This window comes from Vicugna pacos, chromosome 2 (genome assembly GCF_048564905.1).
Source record: "Vicugna pacos chromosome 2, VicPac4, whole genome shotgun sequence".
NCBI lineage: Eukaryota > Metazoa > Chordata > Mammalia > Artiodactyla > Camelidae > Vicugna > Vicugna pacos.
This window is the reverse complement of record NC_132988.1, coordinates 18,076,087-18,098,286: the sequence shown is the minus strand read 5'-3', so window position 1 is coordinate 18,098,286 and position 22,200 is coordinate 18,076,087. Positions and strand designations below refer to the sequence as shown.

At 42.9% G+C, this 22,200-nt stretch overlaps 1 protein-coding gene across 5 annotated transcripts in view; it reads right to left on the bottom strand.

Moving 5' to 3' along the window:
- ZNF827 (zinc finger protein 827) overlaps positions 1-22,200 on the bottom strand; it is a 167,024-nt gene that overhangs the window by 132,165 nt on the left and 12,659 nt on the right. For all 5 annotated transcript variants that reach the window (XM_072976163.1, XM_072976153.1, XM_015244140.3 and 2 more), the window contains exon 2: positions 999-2,051. In XM_072976163.1, coding sequence (XP_072832264.1) covers positions 999-2,051 — 1,053 coding nt within the window. The remainder of the gene's footprint in view (positions 1-998; positions 2,052-22,200) is intronic.

Sequence of the window (22,200 nt, the reverse complement as noted above, 5' to 3'; positions counted from 1 at the left end):
GTTAGACACACCCAATGGCAGTGTTTATACTGATGAGGACACACATGGCCCACTTCCTGTCCCGGTCTGGCAGGATATCCTCAAAAGATATCTGAAATTCCATACATCCATCTCTGGGACACTGCCTTTATCACCCGCACAGTTTAAAACAAACCAGTACAAGAAACGATGTTTCCACTGTGAGAACTCAAGTGACTAAGTTTCTCCCTCAGATGGGTAACTGTGAATGTCAAGGCTCTATACGACAGCCACTTCTCCTTCGGAAAGACCGTCTCCACAAGAAAAACCCATGATTCACATTTTCCACATGTGCATTCCTTGAGAAACTAGTTGGATTGGAATAAAATAGAGCATTTGCAGGAAATGCTTTGATTATGTCTGAATGACAATATTCTTGGAGGACGAGGAATTATAGAAGAACGGGCTAAGTAAAGAAGGCTTAAACTCCACCCCCCCCAAAAAAGAAGTAAAAATGCTAACATAAAAGTATACAGTGTGCTAAATTAGGACAGAGTAGTGACTGATGACATAAAGTCCATTTGTGAGGGACACAGTAGAACGGTAAGCTCTCTGCTGTCAACTGTTTCAAAAGCAGTGAGCTCTTTCCCCTCTCTGCTCAGTGACGCCATGTACTCCATGACAAAGATGCTTTGATCTTCCCCCATTAAACAGATCTTGTATGGACCTAGCCTGAACCTGGTAAGGAAAAAAAACCTCATTTATCTGAAAGGGAGGAGTACTGCATGTCTCTAAGATTATTCATCACCTTTCAAAAATAAAGCTATCGGTGAAGTCTTTGTGTCATACCTACATGAAGGACCCCTAGGCTGCTTACTGGAAGTATTCTGTTGTGTGCCCGCTTTTTTATTCCTGCCTCAGATCAGATGGGCAACCCAAGCGAAGCAGGCAATGAAAAAGACATCGCCACTGACAGGCAAAAAGACATCGCAACGGACAGGCCAAGACTCGCGTGATGATGGAAATGAAAGAATCCATACCTGAGTTGGAGGGTTTAGAAACTCTTCCCTTGGGAACCGGGAGTAACAATAATTCCAAGGACTGTGGCGGTGGCGGCGGAGGGGGTGGAGGTGGTGGCGGAGGTGGCGGGGTTACTTTTTCTTGCTTCTTCTCTGAAGGCGGTGGCGGTAGAGGGTCCTCAGGCACCAGTGATGATTTCTCAGCCAGAAGGGTCCCGGCAGCCCTTGCTGCGACCTCTTTCAGTAGGGCCGCCGAGGAGGTCATAGAAGCCAAGGAAAGGAAAGAGCTGGCCGGGGGCGGGTGTTCCTGGCCAGGAGTCAAGCTTCTCTCACTGACTTTCTTGGATAAAGCTGCCAGGGTAGAACTGGCAGACTGGGAGCTGAAAGGGGAGGAAAAGGACTCAAAGCGCATGGTCTCCTCCGTCCTGCTGAGAGATTTGTCCTGCAGAACTGCGTTGGCTGCAGCTTTCAGTTTTAGGATGGCTGAATCCGGGGACAAGCCGCAGGTGGTGGTTGAGTTTGGCAACCACTTACCTTGGTTCCATATAAAACGGTTACTTGGAGTGTATTGGTCATTCTGTTCCTGCTTCTCGGCCAGCTTCCTGGCCAGCACGCTGAGCTGTTGGGCATGGTGGGACGGTGGGGAGAAGGAGAGATTGGAGCCAGCATTCACCGGGGACTCCACCCTGCCGTTGGCCGTGGCTGGGGCATCGAGTTTGAGGGACCCAGCCTCCAGCAGCCGCCTTAAGTTGCTGCTCAATGGCTTCGCAGAGCCTGGGGGGTCCTCGTCACACAGAGAAGACACGCCCGGGGAGAGGTGATCTTGACACTGCAGTGGGTCTCGGAGGACCTCCCCGTCGAGCGCCACCAGCTCCAGCGTGTGGCTGCTGGGAGTGGCGCTTCCCAAGGAGGTGTCGGGGGAAGTGGACTGCTCCTGGATCCGGTCCTCCAGAGACAGCTTATAGTTCTCCTGGACTTCTCCATAGGATGCTTCTGACGGCGTCTCCGAAGAGTTCCCATACCAGTGCTCTCCTTCACTGAGCTCTCCCTCCGCCTCTTCCTGCCTACTAACATCTGGGGGAATTAAGAAGATCACGTTTACTTCCAAAGCGAGCAACAAGCAAGCCTGAAGACACGCAAATGGAGCTGTGCCCACGCTTCCTCACCCCTTCCACCCGAGAACCACCTGAAAGACAGCCGCGACCATAGAGCACAGCAGGTGCCGAATCAGATCGTCCCGGCATAAGCCTGAAAGAATGCTGAGAGAGCCAAGGTAGGAACACACCCACCTCGTCCATACGTTCATCATTCTCATAATCAGTTCCAGATAAGTTGAAAAGGAGGAAAGAGAAAAATGGATCTGGGAAAGAACTGGATGCAGAAACCACTAGCTTCAATGATGGGGGAAAGTGGAAAGAAGCTTGTACCCTGGTTTAAAAAAAAAAAACAAAACCAGCATGATATCTCAATATCTTCAGTTTTGTGTCGGAATTAAATAGGCAGCCTGGCTGAGGGGGAAACGCGGTTATGAGACCCAAGACAGTGAGAAGCCACTTCCTCACTTTCTAACTCCATGACCTCAAGTGACTCGCTTAGCTGGCTTGATTAAAAACACAATTAACGTTTTTAAATTCATTAAAACATGTAAATAATACCTGCCTATTAGCTCTTAAAACAACTTCACAGAGTTGTTCTGCAGCTTCAATCATAAGAAACATGTGACTATGTTTTGAAAACAGTCAAGTACTATATAAAAATGAGATCTCACTAGCAAACACCATCCACATTCCTGATTTCTCAACGTGACTCTCTCCCACCCTGTGACGCTGCCTGTTTGAGAGTCCTGGATTCAAGTCCCCAACACGCCTGCCATCCCAACACAGGTAGTGATTAGTAATTTGTTCCCTCACTCCACTGAGTCTCCTTTCTTTATTTTCCATCCATCAGGTTATCTCTCCACCACTTCTGCCCTCACTGTCCCCCAGGCACCAGTCAGTTAGAACACTGCCAGCCCAGAAGCACAAGTGGGCTTTGTCACTTTTCTCCCGTTGCTCAAAATATTCCTTCTATCTGGAATATCTTTCCCCAGAAAACTGGACTGTCCAACTCTGCCCATCCTTCAACCCTCGGCTCAAAGGATTCTTCCTCACGACTCTCCCTAGAACTCTAAGTCAGAATTCACCTCTCCTCATTCACTCACTCACCCATTCAACAAACAATGAGGGATGACCTGCTGCCGGTCAGTCATGGTTCTAGATTGTTCTAGACTGAGCAACGTTGGCCAAAACCAAAATCCTGCCTTCTTAGAGCTTACGTTCCAGTGGAGGAAGACAGATGTTAAACAAAATGAATAAACTAGTAAATCATCTAGTAAGCCAGAGGGTGATAAGTGTTACAGAAAAAGATCCAGAGCAGGACAAGCAGAATTGCGGGTAATGCGTTAGGAAGTGAGCTTTCATTTTAAATCAGGTGGTTCAGAGTGAGGCTTCACTGACGTGGTGACATGTGAGCAAAGATCTGAAAGATTTGAACAGTTTTTCATGCAGCAGTCCCTGGGAGAGTGGCCCAGGTAAGGGGAGTGGCTGTAGGCTCAGTGATGTGGGTGGGAACTTGCCTGGCATGTCCGTGGACCAGCAAGGACACCAGTGTTGAGAGAGTGGAGTGAAAGTCAGAGAAATACTGAGAAAGAGAGAGAGGTGTATATTGTAAAGGAGGGAGGCTGTGCGTATCAGTAGGAGATTGCAAACTACTGAAAGGTATTTTGCATCTGGTGAAATTGAGAACCACTGGAGGGTCCATGACATCATGTGACGTTTTCAAAGGATTGTTCAGGCTGCATGTGCAAAAGAGAACACAGGTACAAAGGTGGGAGCAGGGAGACCAGCTCAAGGCGATTGCAGGTGGCGAGAAGTAGCCCGATCCTGTGCATATTTTGAATGCAGAGCTAACACTCCCAGTTTTTTAATACTGATTTTATATCACTGTCAATGATCTGTCTACTATCGGCCTATCTTCTGAAAAAATAAGTGGTGGGGTTCCTTGAAGGCAGGGATTGTGTCTTATTATCCACGCTGTGCCTAGCACAATGCCTGGTCCCTAGCAGAGTTCAGTAAAGGTTTAGGGATTGAGCCAAAATTCCCCATTGTGCCAAGCTTTGCTATATAACATGCTGTTTCTTTTCTGAATAGAAATAGCCAGTAATGCACAAACTACAAGCGAATGCATTGATCTTCTCCTGCTCTTTAGAGAAGAAATGTCACAAATGACAAACTCTCTTTCACCAAGTTAAAGTTCTGCAACTCCTTCCTGAGATTCCTTATTATGTTATCAAGGAAATAGAAAATATCAAATGGAATTTGCTGGGAAAAAAAGCAGATGCAATTGAATTTTCTCTGTTAAAAACAGTCTGGGTCCTTGTGACTTGCCACATTCCCTTCTTCCCACTTGATTTCAACATTTTTCATCTTCCCTGAAATCCGCGGGACCCTGAACTATTCATCTCCCCAACGGCTTCTCGTAGAGATGTGTTTTACCACACATCAAGCAGTCAACATCAATTTCAACAATAGGGCTAATTTTATGTTCCTTTGGCAAATCACCTTTCTTGTTTTCAGATTAAATATCTACCCTCAGAAAAATCACCTGGGAACTATCCTATAAATAGCAAGAGAAGTAAAAGATTGAAAAGTCACTACAGTAAGAATAGTTGAAGACCTCACTGAAAAATCTCTCCTTTGATCTTTATCACCACCCACTAAAAGAACTAACATGGGAAAATACATGATTCAAAAGTAAGTAATACTTGTAGATTATATTTTTGTCAAACTAGAGTAGCTCAAGATAGTCAAGACTGGTCTAGAACCTTGCAGTACGGGGCAATGAACAAGATACATAAAATCACAAAGAATTACAACCACATCCAGGCCCAGTCTTGTCATTTTACTGAGATGATTAAATACTCTAACGGTTACCTGGTTGGATCAGAGACACACTGTTACCTATTGCTAACGCCGGAAACAAGAACCCAAATCTCTCAAAACCAGCCCAAGGCTCCTCTTCAAAGCCCCTGCACTGTCAGCCAGACGCCCTCTGAATGGCAGCGTCTAGAGGGTTCTGCGTAGCTGTCCTCTCACCCCCAGCCAGCCATCCTTCCACCCTCTGGAAACAAATCTGCAAGAGAATTCTCACTGATAAGGACGTATTCACTCTTTATTTTGAGCTAAACCATTCAAAGGTAAATATCCATTATTCCTATACTCTCCTCTCCAGCCCCTCTCTGTCGCTGTCATCAAAAGTTGATTCAAGGGGGCTGGGTATAGCTCAGTGGTAGAGTGTGTGCTTAGCATGCACAAGGTCCTGGGTTCAATCCCCAGTACCTCCCTTACAATAAATAGATAAATAAACCTAATTATCATCACCACCACCACCCCCAAAAAACAGAAAAAAATTAAAATAAATAAAATTAAATTTAAAAAGCCCCATGTTTAAAAAAAAAAGTTGATTCAAACCCCTAAAGAATTCAGCACATCTACTGGCAAAGCCCCAAAGGCAAAGTTTAATTTCCTGCCCCTTCCACGTCCTCAGCGCTGGGGCAGGCGAGTGGTCAAAAACTGAGTAAGTTGTCGATTCAGGCTCTAACTCTATCAAGTAGTGTTAAGGAGATCCAAACATTCAGGGATGATACAAACAGCTGGTATCTACACTTAAAGCAACTTCCCCAACCTCGCCAAAACACCAGCCCAGAACAAGCAAACAAGCAAAGCATTTCTTAAACAGACCTAGCTATGCCCTCTAAAATACCTGAATATTTCTCAACCATCCATTTCTCCATGCTTTGCAGACACAGTCACTGAGATACACTCTTTTCTGGACTGCAAGAAAACTGAAATACTTAAAGGATATTTTTAAACTCATGGCAGGGGAGGGGATAGCTCAGTGGTTAGAGTACATGCTTAACGTGCAGGAGGTCCTGGGTTCAATCTCCTGTATATCCTATAAAAAAATCAAATATATAATTACCTACCCCCCAAACAAACAAACAAGTAAACTCATAATACTCTATCAATCACTTGTCGGAAGATCTGCGACTGAAATTGAGGTTATCCAAGTAATAAACCACCGAATAATTGTAATGCATGACCTAGAAAGAACCCGAGGAGAAACATAACTGAAATTAATCTGTCATCACCTGAGGTCAAGCAAAAGGTCGGGGGTGGGGGGGTGCTCTCAGACAAATGAATGCAAGAGAAGTGGAGACCTGTGGAGGTTCGAGAAAAATCCCTAAGAGGCTCAAACAAATGCGTTTCCAGTTCATAAAACAGTGACAACAAGGATTTTCTCCCACAGATATTAACTTTGTTTCCCTTCGGCTGGGCTGCTGTTTATTTTCACATTCAGTTTCATCCAGAAAGTGCCCCTTGGTCAGGTTTGGGGGTGCGCCCCTCCAGCGACGTCCGCAGGACCACCCTGCCCCCAGCACCTTTCCTACCGTATGATTAGAAAAGATTCTCTCCTCCGGATGCTCAAATAGAAGTGTTCCTGCAATCTTGCGGATTCATTTGCCGGACATCACAAACTTCGGAACAAGCGAGGCCTGACTTTTGACTCTCTTTCACAATTTGAGAACACTGCACGCCCACCCGACCCTGACCGCGGGCAGCAAGACAGCTCCGTTTCCCCGTCTGACACCAGGACGGAACGGTGGCACGGAATCAAAGGACATCGCACACACCGCCCTCCCGGAAATGCTCCCTGCGCATCCACGGTGGGTTTCGCAGCTTTCCTATCTAAGGCTCCGGGGAAGCCTCTGAACCCCCAGTGTAAATAATTCCCTTCTAGATACATTTTTAACCTCCTATTTACATTGCTAATTTTACACCAACCTATGTCTCTGATAGCCAGGTTCACACTCATTCCTGTCAATTTTACACAACAGTCTGTTTTGATGTTTTTTTCCTTTAAGTCAGAAACTCAAAGAGTTAAGAAAAGAAATGGTATAATTACAGAACGAAAGTAGGCTTTATATATTTTGTTTCCACACGGCAAATATTTCTCTTTTGGGGAAAACAAAACAAAACCCCACGACCTAACGTATTTATTTTTATAATTCAGTTCTCAAGCAGAGAAACCGGATAACTTAAGATCCACAACTCTTGCTGTGTTTTTTTCAATGTACTTCCCTTTCAGTTTGACAGTTTTAATCAGATGCATTTAATTGGATTGATATTCCACTCAGAAGGTTCTTGTTCAGAAAGATCAGGCGTGCAGAGAAAAAAATTTTTTAAGGAGTCACCTATTAATTTTCATGCCTTTTGGCTGAGGTTTAAGCAAGCAGAGATGGAAGCCTAAAAGCCTCACTTCTAAATCTACCCACAAACCATTCCTACAAGTCTGTCCACAGGAATCTAACAAGCCGGTTTGAAAAGAACCCAGGCTTAAACTCTCAGGACTTATCTGGAAGGAGCTGAGTCATGGTCAGTCCTCTGGCAGCCAACACCCTCTTCTTGTGACCACAGGTGTGCTCACCTGGTCCCTAACCTTCTCGTTCATTTTCACCTAAAAATCTTCCATGTTCTCCTTTTCTACTTGATACACGGCCAGAGCTAAGCAGACTGCGCATCTCTGTCAGTATTATCAGTCATACCTGGAATACCCACCTTACATTATACAACAAACTTTTCCTCGCTATTTTATACAAAAGCGGTCTGTAAAGTTTAAGGAGGGGTAGACAAAAAGATATTAGTAAAACTAGTGCTAATAATTGGTTTAATTCAACATTTACTGAGCATTTACTCTATTCAGGGAACTGTTCTCTGCAACAGGGAGCCAGCCTCAGAGACGCAACAGTCTTAAGATCAACAGTTTATCATCAACATAGGAGCGAGGGTTGCACAAGCCTAAGAAACAGAATGGTGCCATCACGCCAGCAAGAGCTGTGTGTGCATAAGAGAGGGAATGATTCATTCTAGTTGCGCAGGTGGCTTTGGAAATGGACCTCAAAAGATGAAGACAATTTCAACAGACGACACTGGGGCTTGCTCCTCTGCAAACCATCAGACAGGAAATAGCCCGGTCGTGGAGTAAGCTAATATTCTGCTGACTTATGTTAGATAAACAGACCTCGTGAAAATGCTTTCAGATTCTTAATTCTTCACATTTAAAAAAACACACCATCTATTGATTTATTAAGGGCAGCTCTGACCAATTACCTTACCATGCTCAGTAGTTTTGAAATCAAACCATTTGATTATACAAACCCGAGGCAGGACCATGAGTCAGTCACTTTTGTATTTCTGCTGGAAGCCCTGCCCGTAGTAGGGGTAGTAGGGCTCCTGTGGTGGTAAATGACAGCCACAGTAAGTCACATTCTTGGTCTCTGTATCAGCCGCAGAGAGGGACCCGATGTTCCTAGCTAGCATCAGAGAAGGTGTGGGAGCACCATCAGGGCTCCCTCTCATTTGCCTCTAGTCTCTTCTCAGAGGTTAGCCTCGTCCTTTCAGGCCACCTTTCCCAGGAGGCGGGAAACCTAGCTGCATGGGTCCACGTTTAAACTCTCAGTGAGGGACCAGGTGAGCGGTCTTTCCCCCCTCTGACTGGCCGGCTGGAGGTCACGTTCCACTCCCTGAACCTATCCCTGACGCCGGAGGGCGAGCTCTATGATTGGCTCAAAGTGGGTCACGGAAGAAAGGAGAGGGAAGAGGCACCAGGAGGACAAAAGCAATGACCTCTATAATGTTTAATAAAGGTTTAATATGCTTCACATCAGGCTGTTCGGAACCAATTTTATGATTCTGAGCATAAAACATATCCTCATTTAGGCTAGTTTACCTGCCAATTTTTTAACTGTCCCTTTGTGGCCTGAAAGCCTCAGCACATTCCCCTACACCGGTTCAGAGAAAATGAAGAGACTTCCCAGGGGTTCAGGGCTCCAAGTCTAAAGTCTGAGTGACACACGCAGGCTGGCAAATGGCTCCGCAGGACCAAGCCTCAGAGACCACTGTCACCAAACATCGATGCCCAGGGCACCCAACCACTGTCAGCGCAGCCAGGAAGAAAATCTAAGAACTGCTAGTTATTTTCAACAGCCAGGGTGGAGAAGACAACCAGATCCCTGTCACCAGTCCAGCTGGGGACCAGGTGCTGTGAGGGCATGGGGAAATGAGAGGAAGTCTGGAGAGGACAAGAGTCCGCAGACGAAGATAGCAGGATGGCCTCCTGGTCAAGATGAGCATTTTGCACATAGCAATGCTTGCAAATGGTTGTTCAGAGTGTCCATGAGTAACACAAATTAACACATCACCCCTCATCTTCAAACTGAGTTCCACACAGTATCTAAGCCAGTTCCAATAGCCTCAGATAAAGTTGCCCGATCTTCCAGTGACTGACGAAGGAACCACCTACCGGAGCTTCTCCATTACACTGCCCATCTCAACATGAATGGCAACTCCTTCATGCCCACAACTGCTTAGACCAAAACCCGCAGCCCTCCACACTCCTCATCTCATTCATCTGTGGATTCTTTTGGTTCTGGCTTCAACATACATCCCAAATCTTACCACTTTTCACCATTTCTACCACCACCACCCTCGTATGCAGCACTGCATGCCTTGCCTGGACTATGGCAATAGCCTTCCAACTGGTCGCCTTACTTCCAATTCTTGCCCCACTACTCAGCCAGTAGCCAGAATAAGCTTTTAAAAAAATTGTGTCCAATTCCACTACTCCCATCCCCAAAGCCTCCACAATGGCTGCTCATGTTTCTTGGTATAAATCCAAAACCTTTACCTTGACCTCAAGAGCCTAAATAATCTGTAACCCTCTGATCTCATCTCCTATTGCTCTGCCTTGCTAATAAGGTAGGCTCCTGCCTCAGAGCCTTTGCACTTGCTGTTCCTTTTGCCTGAAATCTCCCCCACTCCCTAAATAGCCACATGGCTGACTCCCTTACCTCCTCAGGTCTCCTCCCAGACATTATTGTTTATTAGAAGAGAAGCTCCATGAGAGAGAGAGGACTCTGTTTCGCTTGCTGCTGTATCTTCGGCATTTAGAATGGTACCCAGCACCGAGCAGGTGCTCACGTATTTGTCACATGCATGAACGAGAAAGAAGAATGGGCTACTGAAAGGTAGCCCTTGTCAGTACTAGAAATGAGAACCGTTTTCAAAATTATAAGTGACAGTTCTGTTTTCCTCATGTGACTCAAACACGGGATATGGAAGAGCCTGTTTGGCAAACTTTTCCACTAGAGCCTCCTCGGGACCAAGAAAAGACATCAGCACCCTAAGGAAACAGGGGTCCTGAAGCCGAAGCCCCTCCAGTTAGCCCTGAATTTCTTGGAGTTGTAGCTTAACATTTCAAGGGAATTCTGCGCTCCACTCTGTACTGGGGATGTGCTCGTCCTTAATAACGTGGGAGTGTTTCTCACAAACCAGCCAGGGATATTGATTCTCCTGGAAGGGGCACCAGGTCTCTCTGGACACCCACCTGCTCTGGAGAGACATGTACCCTATTTGGAGAAGCAAGGACGTATGAGAAGTATTCAGCCCAGCGTCAAGAGCTCAACAGCAGGGTGGCTGTCATTGTTACTGCGATGACTCCCAGAAAACAGACAGCACTCGTCCTGTGACCCCCCACCTCAGAGAGGAAAGTGAAACCCCAGAGAGTGGCCTGCCAGGATGACACAGCGGGCCTGCAGGACAAGAACTACACCTGTATTTGTTGAGTTTGAATGTTGTTATAGGCATTATTTTAGAGATGGAAAAGCCTAGGAGATGTAGGCCATATGTCAAGTCATTTAGGCAGAGGCCTAGAGAGGGCTGGATTTGTCCAAGGCCCTACACAGATTCACAGAACCGACAGGACTTGAGCTCAGATGTCCCAACCCAAAGGCCAGTACTCAGTCATCAAGTGAAGGAATAAATCCTAGAACGAGGCCTAGAACATGGTGGGCTCCCAGTAAACGCTTGTTGAATGAATGGACAACCCTGCCTACAGCCCTGAAAGTATCCCTGGCACTACGGTAGGTGTTTTAATATTCATCGGTACGTTTCAGCCTTACACAAATACTACATGGTAGGCTGAACCCGCTTCACTTTACAGACCAGGAAACCAAGGTTCCAAAAGGCTCACTCGATACACACACTTAGTGACAGAGCGAGGTTCAAACCCAAGCCTTCGGAACACCCGATAGAACACGAGTAGCTTGAAAAAACCCTCATTTTTCAGGTAATCAAAAAGTCCCAAAGTACCTTCACGTAGTCAACATTTTTAAATGTTATTCTGATGGGATTTTCAACAGCACACATACTCAGACATGATGTGTGAAACATGATTATTATGTTGTAACGTGATTATTATGTTCTGAGGTGTGTCTCGGCAGTCACAGGGACTTTTTCAGCAGCCTGCCCTCATATTAAGTGGCCCCAAGCAATGGTGTTCTAAGACACGCTTCCTACTTTAATAGTCCTTCTGAATTCCTTTGTTCTCTATTATGCCCTACATAGAGACCCATCTCTTAAATGTGTGGCTTCTTGTCTGCCGTGGCTGAGATTACAGGCATCAGGCTTATTAAAACTGCATGCAAACTAAGGGTGAAAACCTAGTGTTGTAAATTGAATCATATCCCCCCAAAGACACTGAAGTCCAACCACCAGTACCAGTGAATGCGACTGATTTTGGAAATAGGATCTCTGTAGGTGGTCAAGCTGAGATGAGGTCATTAGGGTGGACCCTCATCCAGTATGACTGATGTTCTTATAAAAAGAGGAAGTTTGCACACAGAGACAGACAAGCACAGAACCAAGGCCATGTGAAGACTGGTCATGCTGCCACAAGCCAAGGAACTCCAGAAGCTGGGAGACAGATCCTTCCCTCGCATCTTCAGAAGGATGTGGCCCTGCTGACCCCTTGACCTTAGACTTTTGACCTCTGGAACAGTGAGATAACACATTTCTGCCATTTGACTGTCTTTTGAATCAAAGGAGTACAATATCTATTTGCTTTGTCTGTATTAAATTATTGCCTATAATTGTTACATGATCTTATTGGTTAAAAATAATTATTAAAAAAAATTTTCCAGTCACTGAGGCCATCCAATTTGTGGTACTTTGTAACAGCAGCTCCAGAAAATGAATACAATTAAGTTTGAATGAAGGCATGGGACTTTTTTCTGGGTCTGTTCACCTCTGGATTCCAAACCATAGCCTTTATTGATATGCTAGTTTTTGTATAAGCTGGGTTTTAACTGCACAAAACCAACCACCTTGCCCCTCAATGTGAACGCCTCAGAGGCTGCAGAGATTATAAACAGACAAAAAGATTACATTCACCTCTCTCTAAACTTTAACCAAATTTCTTTCAAATGAAATATTTTGAAAACGACATTACAGACTCATAGACATAGAAAACAAACTTAAGATTACCAGAGGGAAAGGGGGCGGGAAGGGATAAATTGGGAGTTTGAGATTTGCAAATACTAACTACTGCATATAAAATAAACAAGTTTCTTCTGTATAACATATGGAACTATTTTCAGTATCTTGCAGTAACCTATAATGAAAAAGAATATGAAAAGGAATATATGTATGTATATGTATGACTGAAACATTATGCTGTACTCCAGAAATTGACACAACATTGTAAACTGACTATGCTTCAATTAAAAAACATTTTTAATAAATTTAGAAAAACATTAATGTATCAAAATAAAAAAAAAAAACAGGGAACAAGACATTACGCACAAGAAGTCTTCTATTACTAAAACAACTTAGAAATCTCCAAACCAAAAAAACATACTTATCACCACATATGTTGTGGCAAATTAATAAGAAAGGGATAGTTGAAAATATAACATGAATCTACTGGCCAAAAGGCCACCCTGGAAACCAAAATAGTCCTGCCTAGTCCGCGGATTGATTCCTTGCTGTGTCACTCTCGCATGCACCTCCGAGTTACAAAAAGCGTATAGAATCTGTCCCCTCAAGCAATCAGAAGTAAATTTACCATGGCTACCATGTAACGCTACCATGGCGTTATCAGAAAAATTGTCCGCTAAGGCTGATAAATTGGTCGATTATCTGCTTCCTTGACTTTTATTTCCTCTTGTATAAATGTTTTCATCCCAACATTACCAATACCTGTTCTAAGATGAACGATAAATTACCAAACTACTGGAATCACCAGGAAATTCTTAATAGATCAAAAAAGAACTTAACAACACCAACAAAAAGCCGTAACGACATAATAACGCACTCTGTAGCCTAAGAACTGCACTCGGTAGAGAGAGAAATGGCTACTTAGTAAAACCTTAGCTTATACATAAAATGATACATTTCTTTGTGGGCACATTTACCAAGTGTTGACATCACACACCTTGGAATGAAACATACCACGGTCATAAACATTCTCATTCTGCCTGCGAATAGAAAAGTTCACACAGTAAGTCCCTTATTTACTAAAAATATTCGTATATCCAGAAGGAAAAGAGCCTTGGGGGATAAGAGATTTAGCAAAGGCGAGGAGATGAAATTGCTTTTTATTTAGTGATTAAATACATGTAAAACAATAGCTGCTTTCTCTGCAGCTCCCACCACCTCCTCCCCTACACAGACACACACTCACAAAAGGATGTTGGTGTTCTGGAATTGTGTGAGCGTATTTCTTTGGGTTATGCATGAGAATCCATGACACCAAAGGACACTGATTACAAGGACAACCCTAACTCAAAGTCAACTTTAAACACTGATTTAGGCCAACCGTTTTAACCTTTACTCTGCCCAGGCTTTGTGCCAGGGCTGCTATCAAGCAGTCAAATGTACTCTTATTTGTTATCTCCCTTTCTTTTCCCTGCCTACCTTCTGGCACACACACACAAAGTCAATGACAGAAGGCCAGAAGACAGTGAAAACAACAAAACCCATATGCAACCAACAAACTCGGGCAATCCCAAGGGCCAGGATACCCTTTAGCTAAATTAACAGCCCCTGAACGACTCAGAGTCCACTGGTTTTGTCCACCTAATTCTCCTTGAAGAATTTCAGGGGTGATTTCCTTTCTTCCTGGACTTTGTGCAGGCATGCCCCTTGCAGTTTCACCAAGAAAACTTCGCTAAATCTTTCACTTGAAAGAAACCTGGCACTGTTTTCTAGTTGTCTGTCACCATGAGCAACACTCCAGAGGAGACAACACTCATTCCACTTCCCAACAAAGCTCATTGCTTCTGGAAATGCATCACGTGGCAAGGATGAGGTCAGGGACTATGTCTACTGCTAATTCAGATGAAGGGTCAACCCCAAGGTAAATGCTCAAAAATAAAAAAATCCCTCTGACATGCATATAGGTGGCCCCAAAGAGACCACGGCATTTCCTGGGAGTGACCTCTTACATTATTCGAGAGTAACTTCTTACACTGTTCCTATGTCAGTTCCTCTTGTTCTTAACCTTCTGGGTGGGAGGAGTCTAATAAATTGGGGATCTGTAAAATTCTGTATTTGAATAAGCACACCACTTCCCTTTCATCGTATAGAGCTCAGAACTGTCTGCAGCTCACAAGCTGCAATATTCTCCCACTATTATAAGAACTGAGTAAACTAGCTTATCTTCCACCAAAAACTGGTATTTGAAAAAGGAGGCTGGAAAAGTACAGGGCAATTTAAAGCTTTCCTTTGAAAAGCTTTTTGATATAAATATTCTCAACTGCTCAGGCTTTGTTTTCAATCTACATGTTTTGAAGTGACTTAGAGAAAGCCAGATCCTTTTGGTATTTCCACACTAACGTCAACGGCAGTGAATCCTGTAAAGCAGGGTCGGCAGTCTTATTCTGTGAACGGCCAGACAGTAAATATTTTAGGCTTTGTGGTGTACAGACGGTCTCTGTCCCATATTCTTTGTTTTCTGTTGTTGCTGTTGCTTTTTTAAACAACCCTTTAAAAATGTGAAAACCATTCTTAGCTTAAGGGGCTGCACAAAAACAGGCCAGAGTTTGCTGACCCTTGCTCGAAAGAAGAGGTTATTTTTCTTTACAACAAAAACAGAATGGTGCTGAAAACAGTATTGGAAACTCAGACAGATGGCAACAAGTTTCATCAACATCGTCTTAATCCAGCCACTTGTGTGAGTCACTATGTGCCTCTGCCCTTTGGTTTCTTCATCTGTAAAATGAAGGGTTAGGCTAGATCAGCAGCTTATAAATTTATACACACCCTCTAAAGTCCCTAGGGCCCCAGGGAAAGGTGTGGTCGTGTGGACCCAAAGCTACCTCCCACCCCAGCACACACTTGACCTGCAGCCTGGCTCTGATCCTTTCTATACACTGGAGCTCTCCTTAAAGAAAAAGCATTCCATGAATTTTTTTTTCCCTCTTTAGTTTTAAAAACACTATATTAGATGATCTAAGGGATGTTCACGGTGCTCTTCCTCCATGAATCCATTATTGGATAGCCAATCCTTTTCCAATCATTTTATTGGGAAGTGTCAGGTAGACAGGAAAGGATTTAAAATCCTATACTGATATATCTGAAGGACGAGAAACAAAAACAAGAAAGAGATCTTATTCCAAGGGGGCCACCTGTGCTTATTCAGATGTGTGGAAATCTACCAGCTCGCCATATCAGAGGGTTCCCAAATCCCATGCAGGCAAATGAGAGTTCATTCCTGCATCTTTCTATCTCTCTGCTTAGGGCTCTGGGAAAAGCAGGGTGTTTTAGCAGTGGACAGAGCTCAGAGCTCTGACTCAGAAACCTGGTTCCAGTCTGAATTTGGAACTTACCAGGGATGTAACTCCTGATGTTTGTTTAACAAAAACTGGAGAGCCTACCAAGTACCAAGAGCACAGACTGGGTGTTAGGACCACAGAGATGAAACAGACAGATGTGAGGCCCTCTGCCCTCATGACTCAGATCCCTAGTCTATAAAGCAGGGTGATAACACGTGCTTCCTCTCCCACACCCCATGGTCCTGCAGAGATGGCAAAGCTTGTGTAAACAGCAGAGCACAGACAACACTAAACTAAGAAACTGCAGATTCTCTTCTTTTTAAGTACATGACATATATGCCACTTCAAGAATTTACCAAATGGATAAAGTGAGGCCACAATAGGTTCTGCCTAGTTATTAAAAAACAAAAAATTCTAGAACATCAGGCAGCATAGCAAAACCAAAAGGGCACAAGCCTTGTCACCAGACAATCCCACTCAAATCCCCCTCGGCTGCCTCCTGGACCCTCCTGCCATCGACAGGTGATTGTCTCATTTATAGACAGAATACTGATACCTGCAATTTCACAGGGCTCTCGTCAAGGTAAATTAGAATCATGTAAGTAGAGCACGTGGCACAGAGTTAGCACGCAGTGAATACAGTTTCCCCCTTTCCCTCCCTCCCAGGCACCTAGAAATCTCAGCTGGGAGAACACTGTATTTAAAACAGCAGAGCTTACCTCAAATTTGTTGATGTTGCTACCCAGCTCTATATCATAATCACCTCAACCAAAGAGCACAGGAAACTTCTGGTTGTTATGAGCATGGAATCCAGATGTAGAATATGCCCAGTCATCAGGAAAATCTTACAGTCTTGGCACAGTTTGAGGACAGAGAGGGAGAGAGCGGCAGCCAGTCATGGAGGGGAGACTCTACAGTCTGGAATGTGCCACGGATGTCCAACCACAAAAGTGCGCCCTTGCACTCAGACTGTGGTATCCCCCTGTGGTGCCGGCCGTGGCCTCTGCTCTTCTCAGCAAGTCTCCTCCAGAAGCATGTGACCTTCTGCAGTCATCTCTAAGCCACATCTATGGGAGTGTTCGTGGCCCGGTTCATCACCTCCACCCAGCCTAGTTCAACAATTCAAGCAAAGCAATTGCTCATTTCTGAGATAAGAAGACAGCAAGAGATGTTCCCCCAAGTCCTTTCTACGTCTAAAGTCCTTTGATTCTGTGCCCTATTCTTAGCTTCTTCATTCACTGATTCAACGATGCTTATGGACTACTTCCTGTGTCTTTGATTCCGTGACCCATGCTTAATTTCATTCATACTTCAACAATGTTTATAGAACACCTCCCATCTTTGATTCTGTGACCTGTTCTTAATCTCTTTCATTCATTTATTCAACAATATTTACTGACCACGTACTATGTACCAAGTATTGTTACGTGCAAGAGTGTACAAAAATGAGTAAGGAATAGTCCATGCCCATAGAAAGCTCACAGTCAACAAGGACAGAGATGAATAAGCAGTTATAATGTAGCAGGACTGGTATTATGAAAGACCCATGGGAACCAGGGGAAGGGATGCCTGATTCTGCCCAGTAGGTAAGACAATGGTGGCAGAGGACAGGGTGCAGGAAAGACTCCTCAGAACTGAGTGTTGAAGGATAAGAAGAAGGTTATCAGGCAAATCAGATGAGTTGAAGACTTCCCATAGGGAAAAGAATACACTAAGGCATGGAAATATAAGTATGGTGGTCTGCAAAGCAGATCACTCAATATGATTAAAATAAGGGATACGTAGGAGGGCAGAAGAAAGGGGGCTCAGATGATGAAGCATATTCTATACTTTGCTAAGAAGAGCAAACTTTCTCCTTCCAGAGAATGCCTAAAAGATCTTACATAAGGATTATCTGGATTCCATGAGTGTATGAGAAAGTCTCCAGTGGTGGCAGTGTGACGACTGGATTACACAGGGGGAAAGATGAGGTGAGACTGGGGCCAAAAAAAAAAAAATGTCAATTCTTATGAGAGAAAGCAGAATCAACTAAAGCAGTGGCAGGGGGTGGGCATGAGGAATTCGAGAGATAATTTGGAAGTAGAATCAACAGACTTGGTGGTCAGTCTGCCGTGGAAGGAAGAGAAGAGGGCAGCAGGCAGGATTATACCCAGGTAGCTGTTATGGCTGGGTGGGTTCATGGACAGTAGCCCAGAAAGGGAACACGAGAAGACCAGAAGCCTTCCTACCTCCCCGGGCCTGAAAACCTCAGCAATCTGCACACTCAACTAGGCACTCTCCATGGAAGATCATACTAGATCCGTGGTACCCACTAGAGTTCACCTTCTCTAAAGGGGTTATCAGGATTAACAAGGTGCATCTTCATAGATCAATGTTGTTACATACATATTTATGGGGAAGAAAAGTAACTGGATTGCTAAGTTCACTTAAAACATGACTTTTATTTTAAAACAAACAGGTGTATTATATCCAAATTTGCAGGAAGAATAGAAGACTTTGAAGATACTTAGAAGAAATCTCATAGAGGTTGAGTACCCTTGTGAGATAGGGGTTCCCTGCCTTTGGGGTTCTTCAGTGCAAATAGTCACAAAGGGTTGCCTCATAACATAATCAAGTAAAGCTGAGGAAGCACAAACACCAAGACCTGGGATTTCCATTCCTACACCTGAGAGGTGCTTCTCAAAGCATGGTCTGTGGAGCTGCAGGGGTCTCTGAGACCCTCTCAGAGACCCTCGGGATTAAAGCTGCTTTCATAAGAATACCCAGGTGTTATTTACCTTTTTCACTCTGTTGACACTTGCACTGATGACACCAAAGCAATGCCGGGTAAAATATTGGCCCCTTAGCTTGAATTAAGGCAGTGGCACCAAACCATACTAGTAATCCCTGTACTTTACCACCACACTCACAGTAAAAACGCACAAACACACACAGCAACCGTGCCAGTTTCACTTAAGAATGTCTGATTCAATACCTTGTAATAGCCTTTAATGAAAAAGAATATGAAAAGGAATATATATATGTACAACTGAATCACTATGCTGTACACCAGCAACTAACACAGCACTGTAAATCGACTATACTTCAATGAAACAATAAATAAATAAATAAAATATGGCAAAAATGCTAAAAAAAGAATATCTTTGATGAAGCAGCCCTAAAAATTATTTTTATTAAAAACTGACCCTTGAATAAACTTTTAAAAACTATTATATATAATGAAATGTATGCATAAAAGCACTTTGGCCATGACCACAGTACAATGGCCATCTCAAGGGAAAGGACATGTGTGATTGAGCTGGGAGCTGAACTAGCCACTTTTTTCATGAACTATCACTTTTCATTAAAATAATAACTGACAGACTATGGTCATTCAAATTTGAGTACTTGGCAGAGTCATTCTCGGAGAAAGAAAGAAGTAAAGTTGATGCTTTAAGGAAAAATCGACCATGTTTGTAGCCAAAGATAAAACTCAAGCTTTCAAGCAAGGCTTCAAATTTTGGAAAACCTGTATATCCTGCTCTGTGAACTTGACAGCTTCCCAATACAGACTTTTCAAATAGATCCTTGTTGACATTAATAAATTTCTTCTTGGGGAGAGGATATAGCTCAAGTGGTAGAATGCATGCCTAGCAAGCACAAGGTCCTGGGTTCAATCCTCAGTGTCTCCTCTGAAAAAATAAATAAATTAATGAACCTAACTACCTCCCCACCCAGGGGAAAAAAAAAAAAAGAATAAACATAGATTAAGTCTGGGTAAAAAAAAAAAAAAAGTAAAAAATAAATAAATTAAAATAAAATAAAATAAATTTGTTCTGTTGTATAATGAAATGTATCAACATTTGGTAGATCTACATAACTCAGGGAGCCAGCATCTTCCAAATGACCCAGGTGTGATGGTACATACAGGATGATCCATTCAAAGTGCAATGTGGGGTTGGGGGGGCACATAGCTCAGTGGCAGAGTGTGTGCTTAGCACGTACAAGGTCCTAGGTTCAATCCCCCATACCTCTATTAAATAAACAAGCAAACAAACAAACCTAATTGCCTCTCCCTCACCCCAAAAACGTGCAATACAGACTAGTAGATTTTAATGTAACAGAATACAAAAATTTCATCAAAATGCTTTCAGATTCCACATTACAACTAACTAAGCTAAGAGGTAGCTTTAAGAAGCTCCCTCTTTCTGAGCCTTGGCACAGTATCAAAGAATAGTCGTAAAGGCTATTACCTATCAGTGTGAAGGCAGATTGTCTTCGTCTATTCCATCCGAAACAACACGTTGCAACTGATCGAATGCAGCAGCAGATAGGAGAACCTAGCCATCTTCTAAGTCAGGCATTAAACAGATTTGTAAAAGTATGAAATCATATTACCCTTCTCATTAAATTTTTTGGAAAAAGGCATTTTTCATAAAAATATCCCATTTATAATTATCACATAATAGGTAATAACCATTATTTTTAAGAATAAAAATATTTAATTTCTCAATTTTAATCTCTAATATGCTATATAAAGATAGATATGATACATGCATACAACAGCTCTCTGGAGTCCTCAATAGCTTTTAGTAGGTCCCAAGATCAAAATATTTGAGAACCAGTGTCTTAGAGAAATATTCACTCAGGCCAAGTGATGTGTACTTGCTTGTTCACAGCAGCACTGTTCTAACAGCAAAAAGTAGAAACAAACCACACATTCACTGTGATATGTTCCTACAGTACAACACTAGGGAGCAGTAAAAATGAATGCACCACAGCTACGTGCATCAACGTGAGTCCTCTCACAAAGATAACAGCTGGATGAAAATCCAAGGTGCAGAATGCATGCTATTTGTTATTTTATTTTTATATTTTTACATTTGCATTTTTATAAATTTCAAAGACAAGCAAAACCAAATACGGTAAAGCTACAGAGAAAAAGCAAGGGGGTTGTGGCATATATACACAATAGAACATTGCTCAGCCATAAAAAAGAATGAAATAATGCCATTTGCAGCAACATGGATAGACCTGGAGATTGTCATACTAAGTGAAGTTAAGTCAGACAGAAAAAGACAAATATCATATGATATCACTTATATGTGGAATCTTAAAAAAATGACACAAATAAACTTATTTACAAAACAGAAACAGAGTCACAAACATAGAAAACAAACTTACAGTTACCAAAGGGGAAAGTAGGGGGATGGATAAATTAGGAGTTTGGGATTAGCAGGTACAAACTACTATATACAAGAGAGATAAACCACAAGGTCCTACTGTACAGCACAGGGAACTATATTCTATAGCTTGTAATAACCTATAATGAAAGAGAATATGAAAAAGAATCTATATATAAAACTATAACCGAATCACTATGCTGTACACTGGAAACTAACACAAATTGTAAATCAACAATACTTCAATTAAAAAAAAAGCAGGGGGAGCAATAAACAGAAAATTTAGGATAATGAGAACAGGTAGCAGGAGAATAGTAAAGGAGATGTTTGATAGTGTTGAAATTTGTCAGGTTGAGCAGTAGGTTTACAAATGTTCACTTAACCACTATACTTCATTATATATGTATGCACGTTAGATATATTATTATAACTATCACATACTTATTGACCTGCAAAGGCAGGCACCGCATTAGAGCTTCTTTGTCAAAGGAAACCAAAGAGGTAAGGAAGGGGCAGTAGAGGGTCAGGGCTAAGCCTTGGCTGAGGGTCTGCAGCCCTGGCCCCATAGAAGCCCATCACTGGGGCAGGTCTCCCTCCTTAACAAGGCCATTTCTTCCTTCAGGCCATCCTTATCCTCCACCTCTATTTACATCACAATGAAAAAACTACCACATTTCAGTTGATTTCCTGTCGTACCCAAACCACTAAACTTAATCATCATCATCTCTTATCACCTGGGCCAGCTCCTACGATATTTTCCCTACCTTCTATCCTGACATCACCAATATGTCCCCCTAGTTCAACAAAGTTCCTTCTCTTAGTGTCTCCTGCCTACTTTCGGTTTATGTCAGTCTCTTTTGGCTAATGCTACTTCTTTTGCTTAGAAATTCTCCTTTCAAGATTAAAGCCATCACATTCTTGAAGATGCTTTAGGTATCACTCCTCTCCAAGAATTTTTTCCCCATCATTCTTACTCTGCTTCCTCAAACATTTACGTATCTAATTCATATGATACTGTCTCACACCTGTTAGCTTACTGATTTGTAATTATCCTCTGACTGTTCTGTGTCAACATTTGAAAGGACTGTCAGCAGAGACTGCATTCTATACAACTTTTATGAGCCAGGTAAACACTCAAAATTTGTCCTTTTTTTAAAATTTCTTTTTTTTTTAATTGAAGTATAGTCAGTTTACAATGTTGGGTCAATTTCTGGTGCACGGCATAATGTTTCAGTCAGGCATCTACATACATATATTCCTTTTCATATTCTTTTCCATTATAGGTTACTACAAGATACTGAACATAGCTCCCTGTGCTACAGGAAAGAAACTTGGTATGTATTGATTTTAT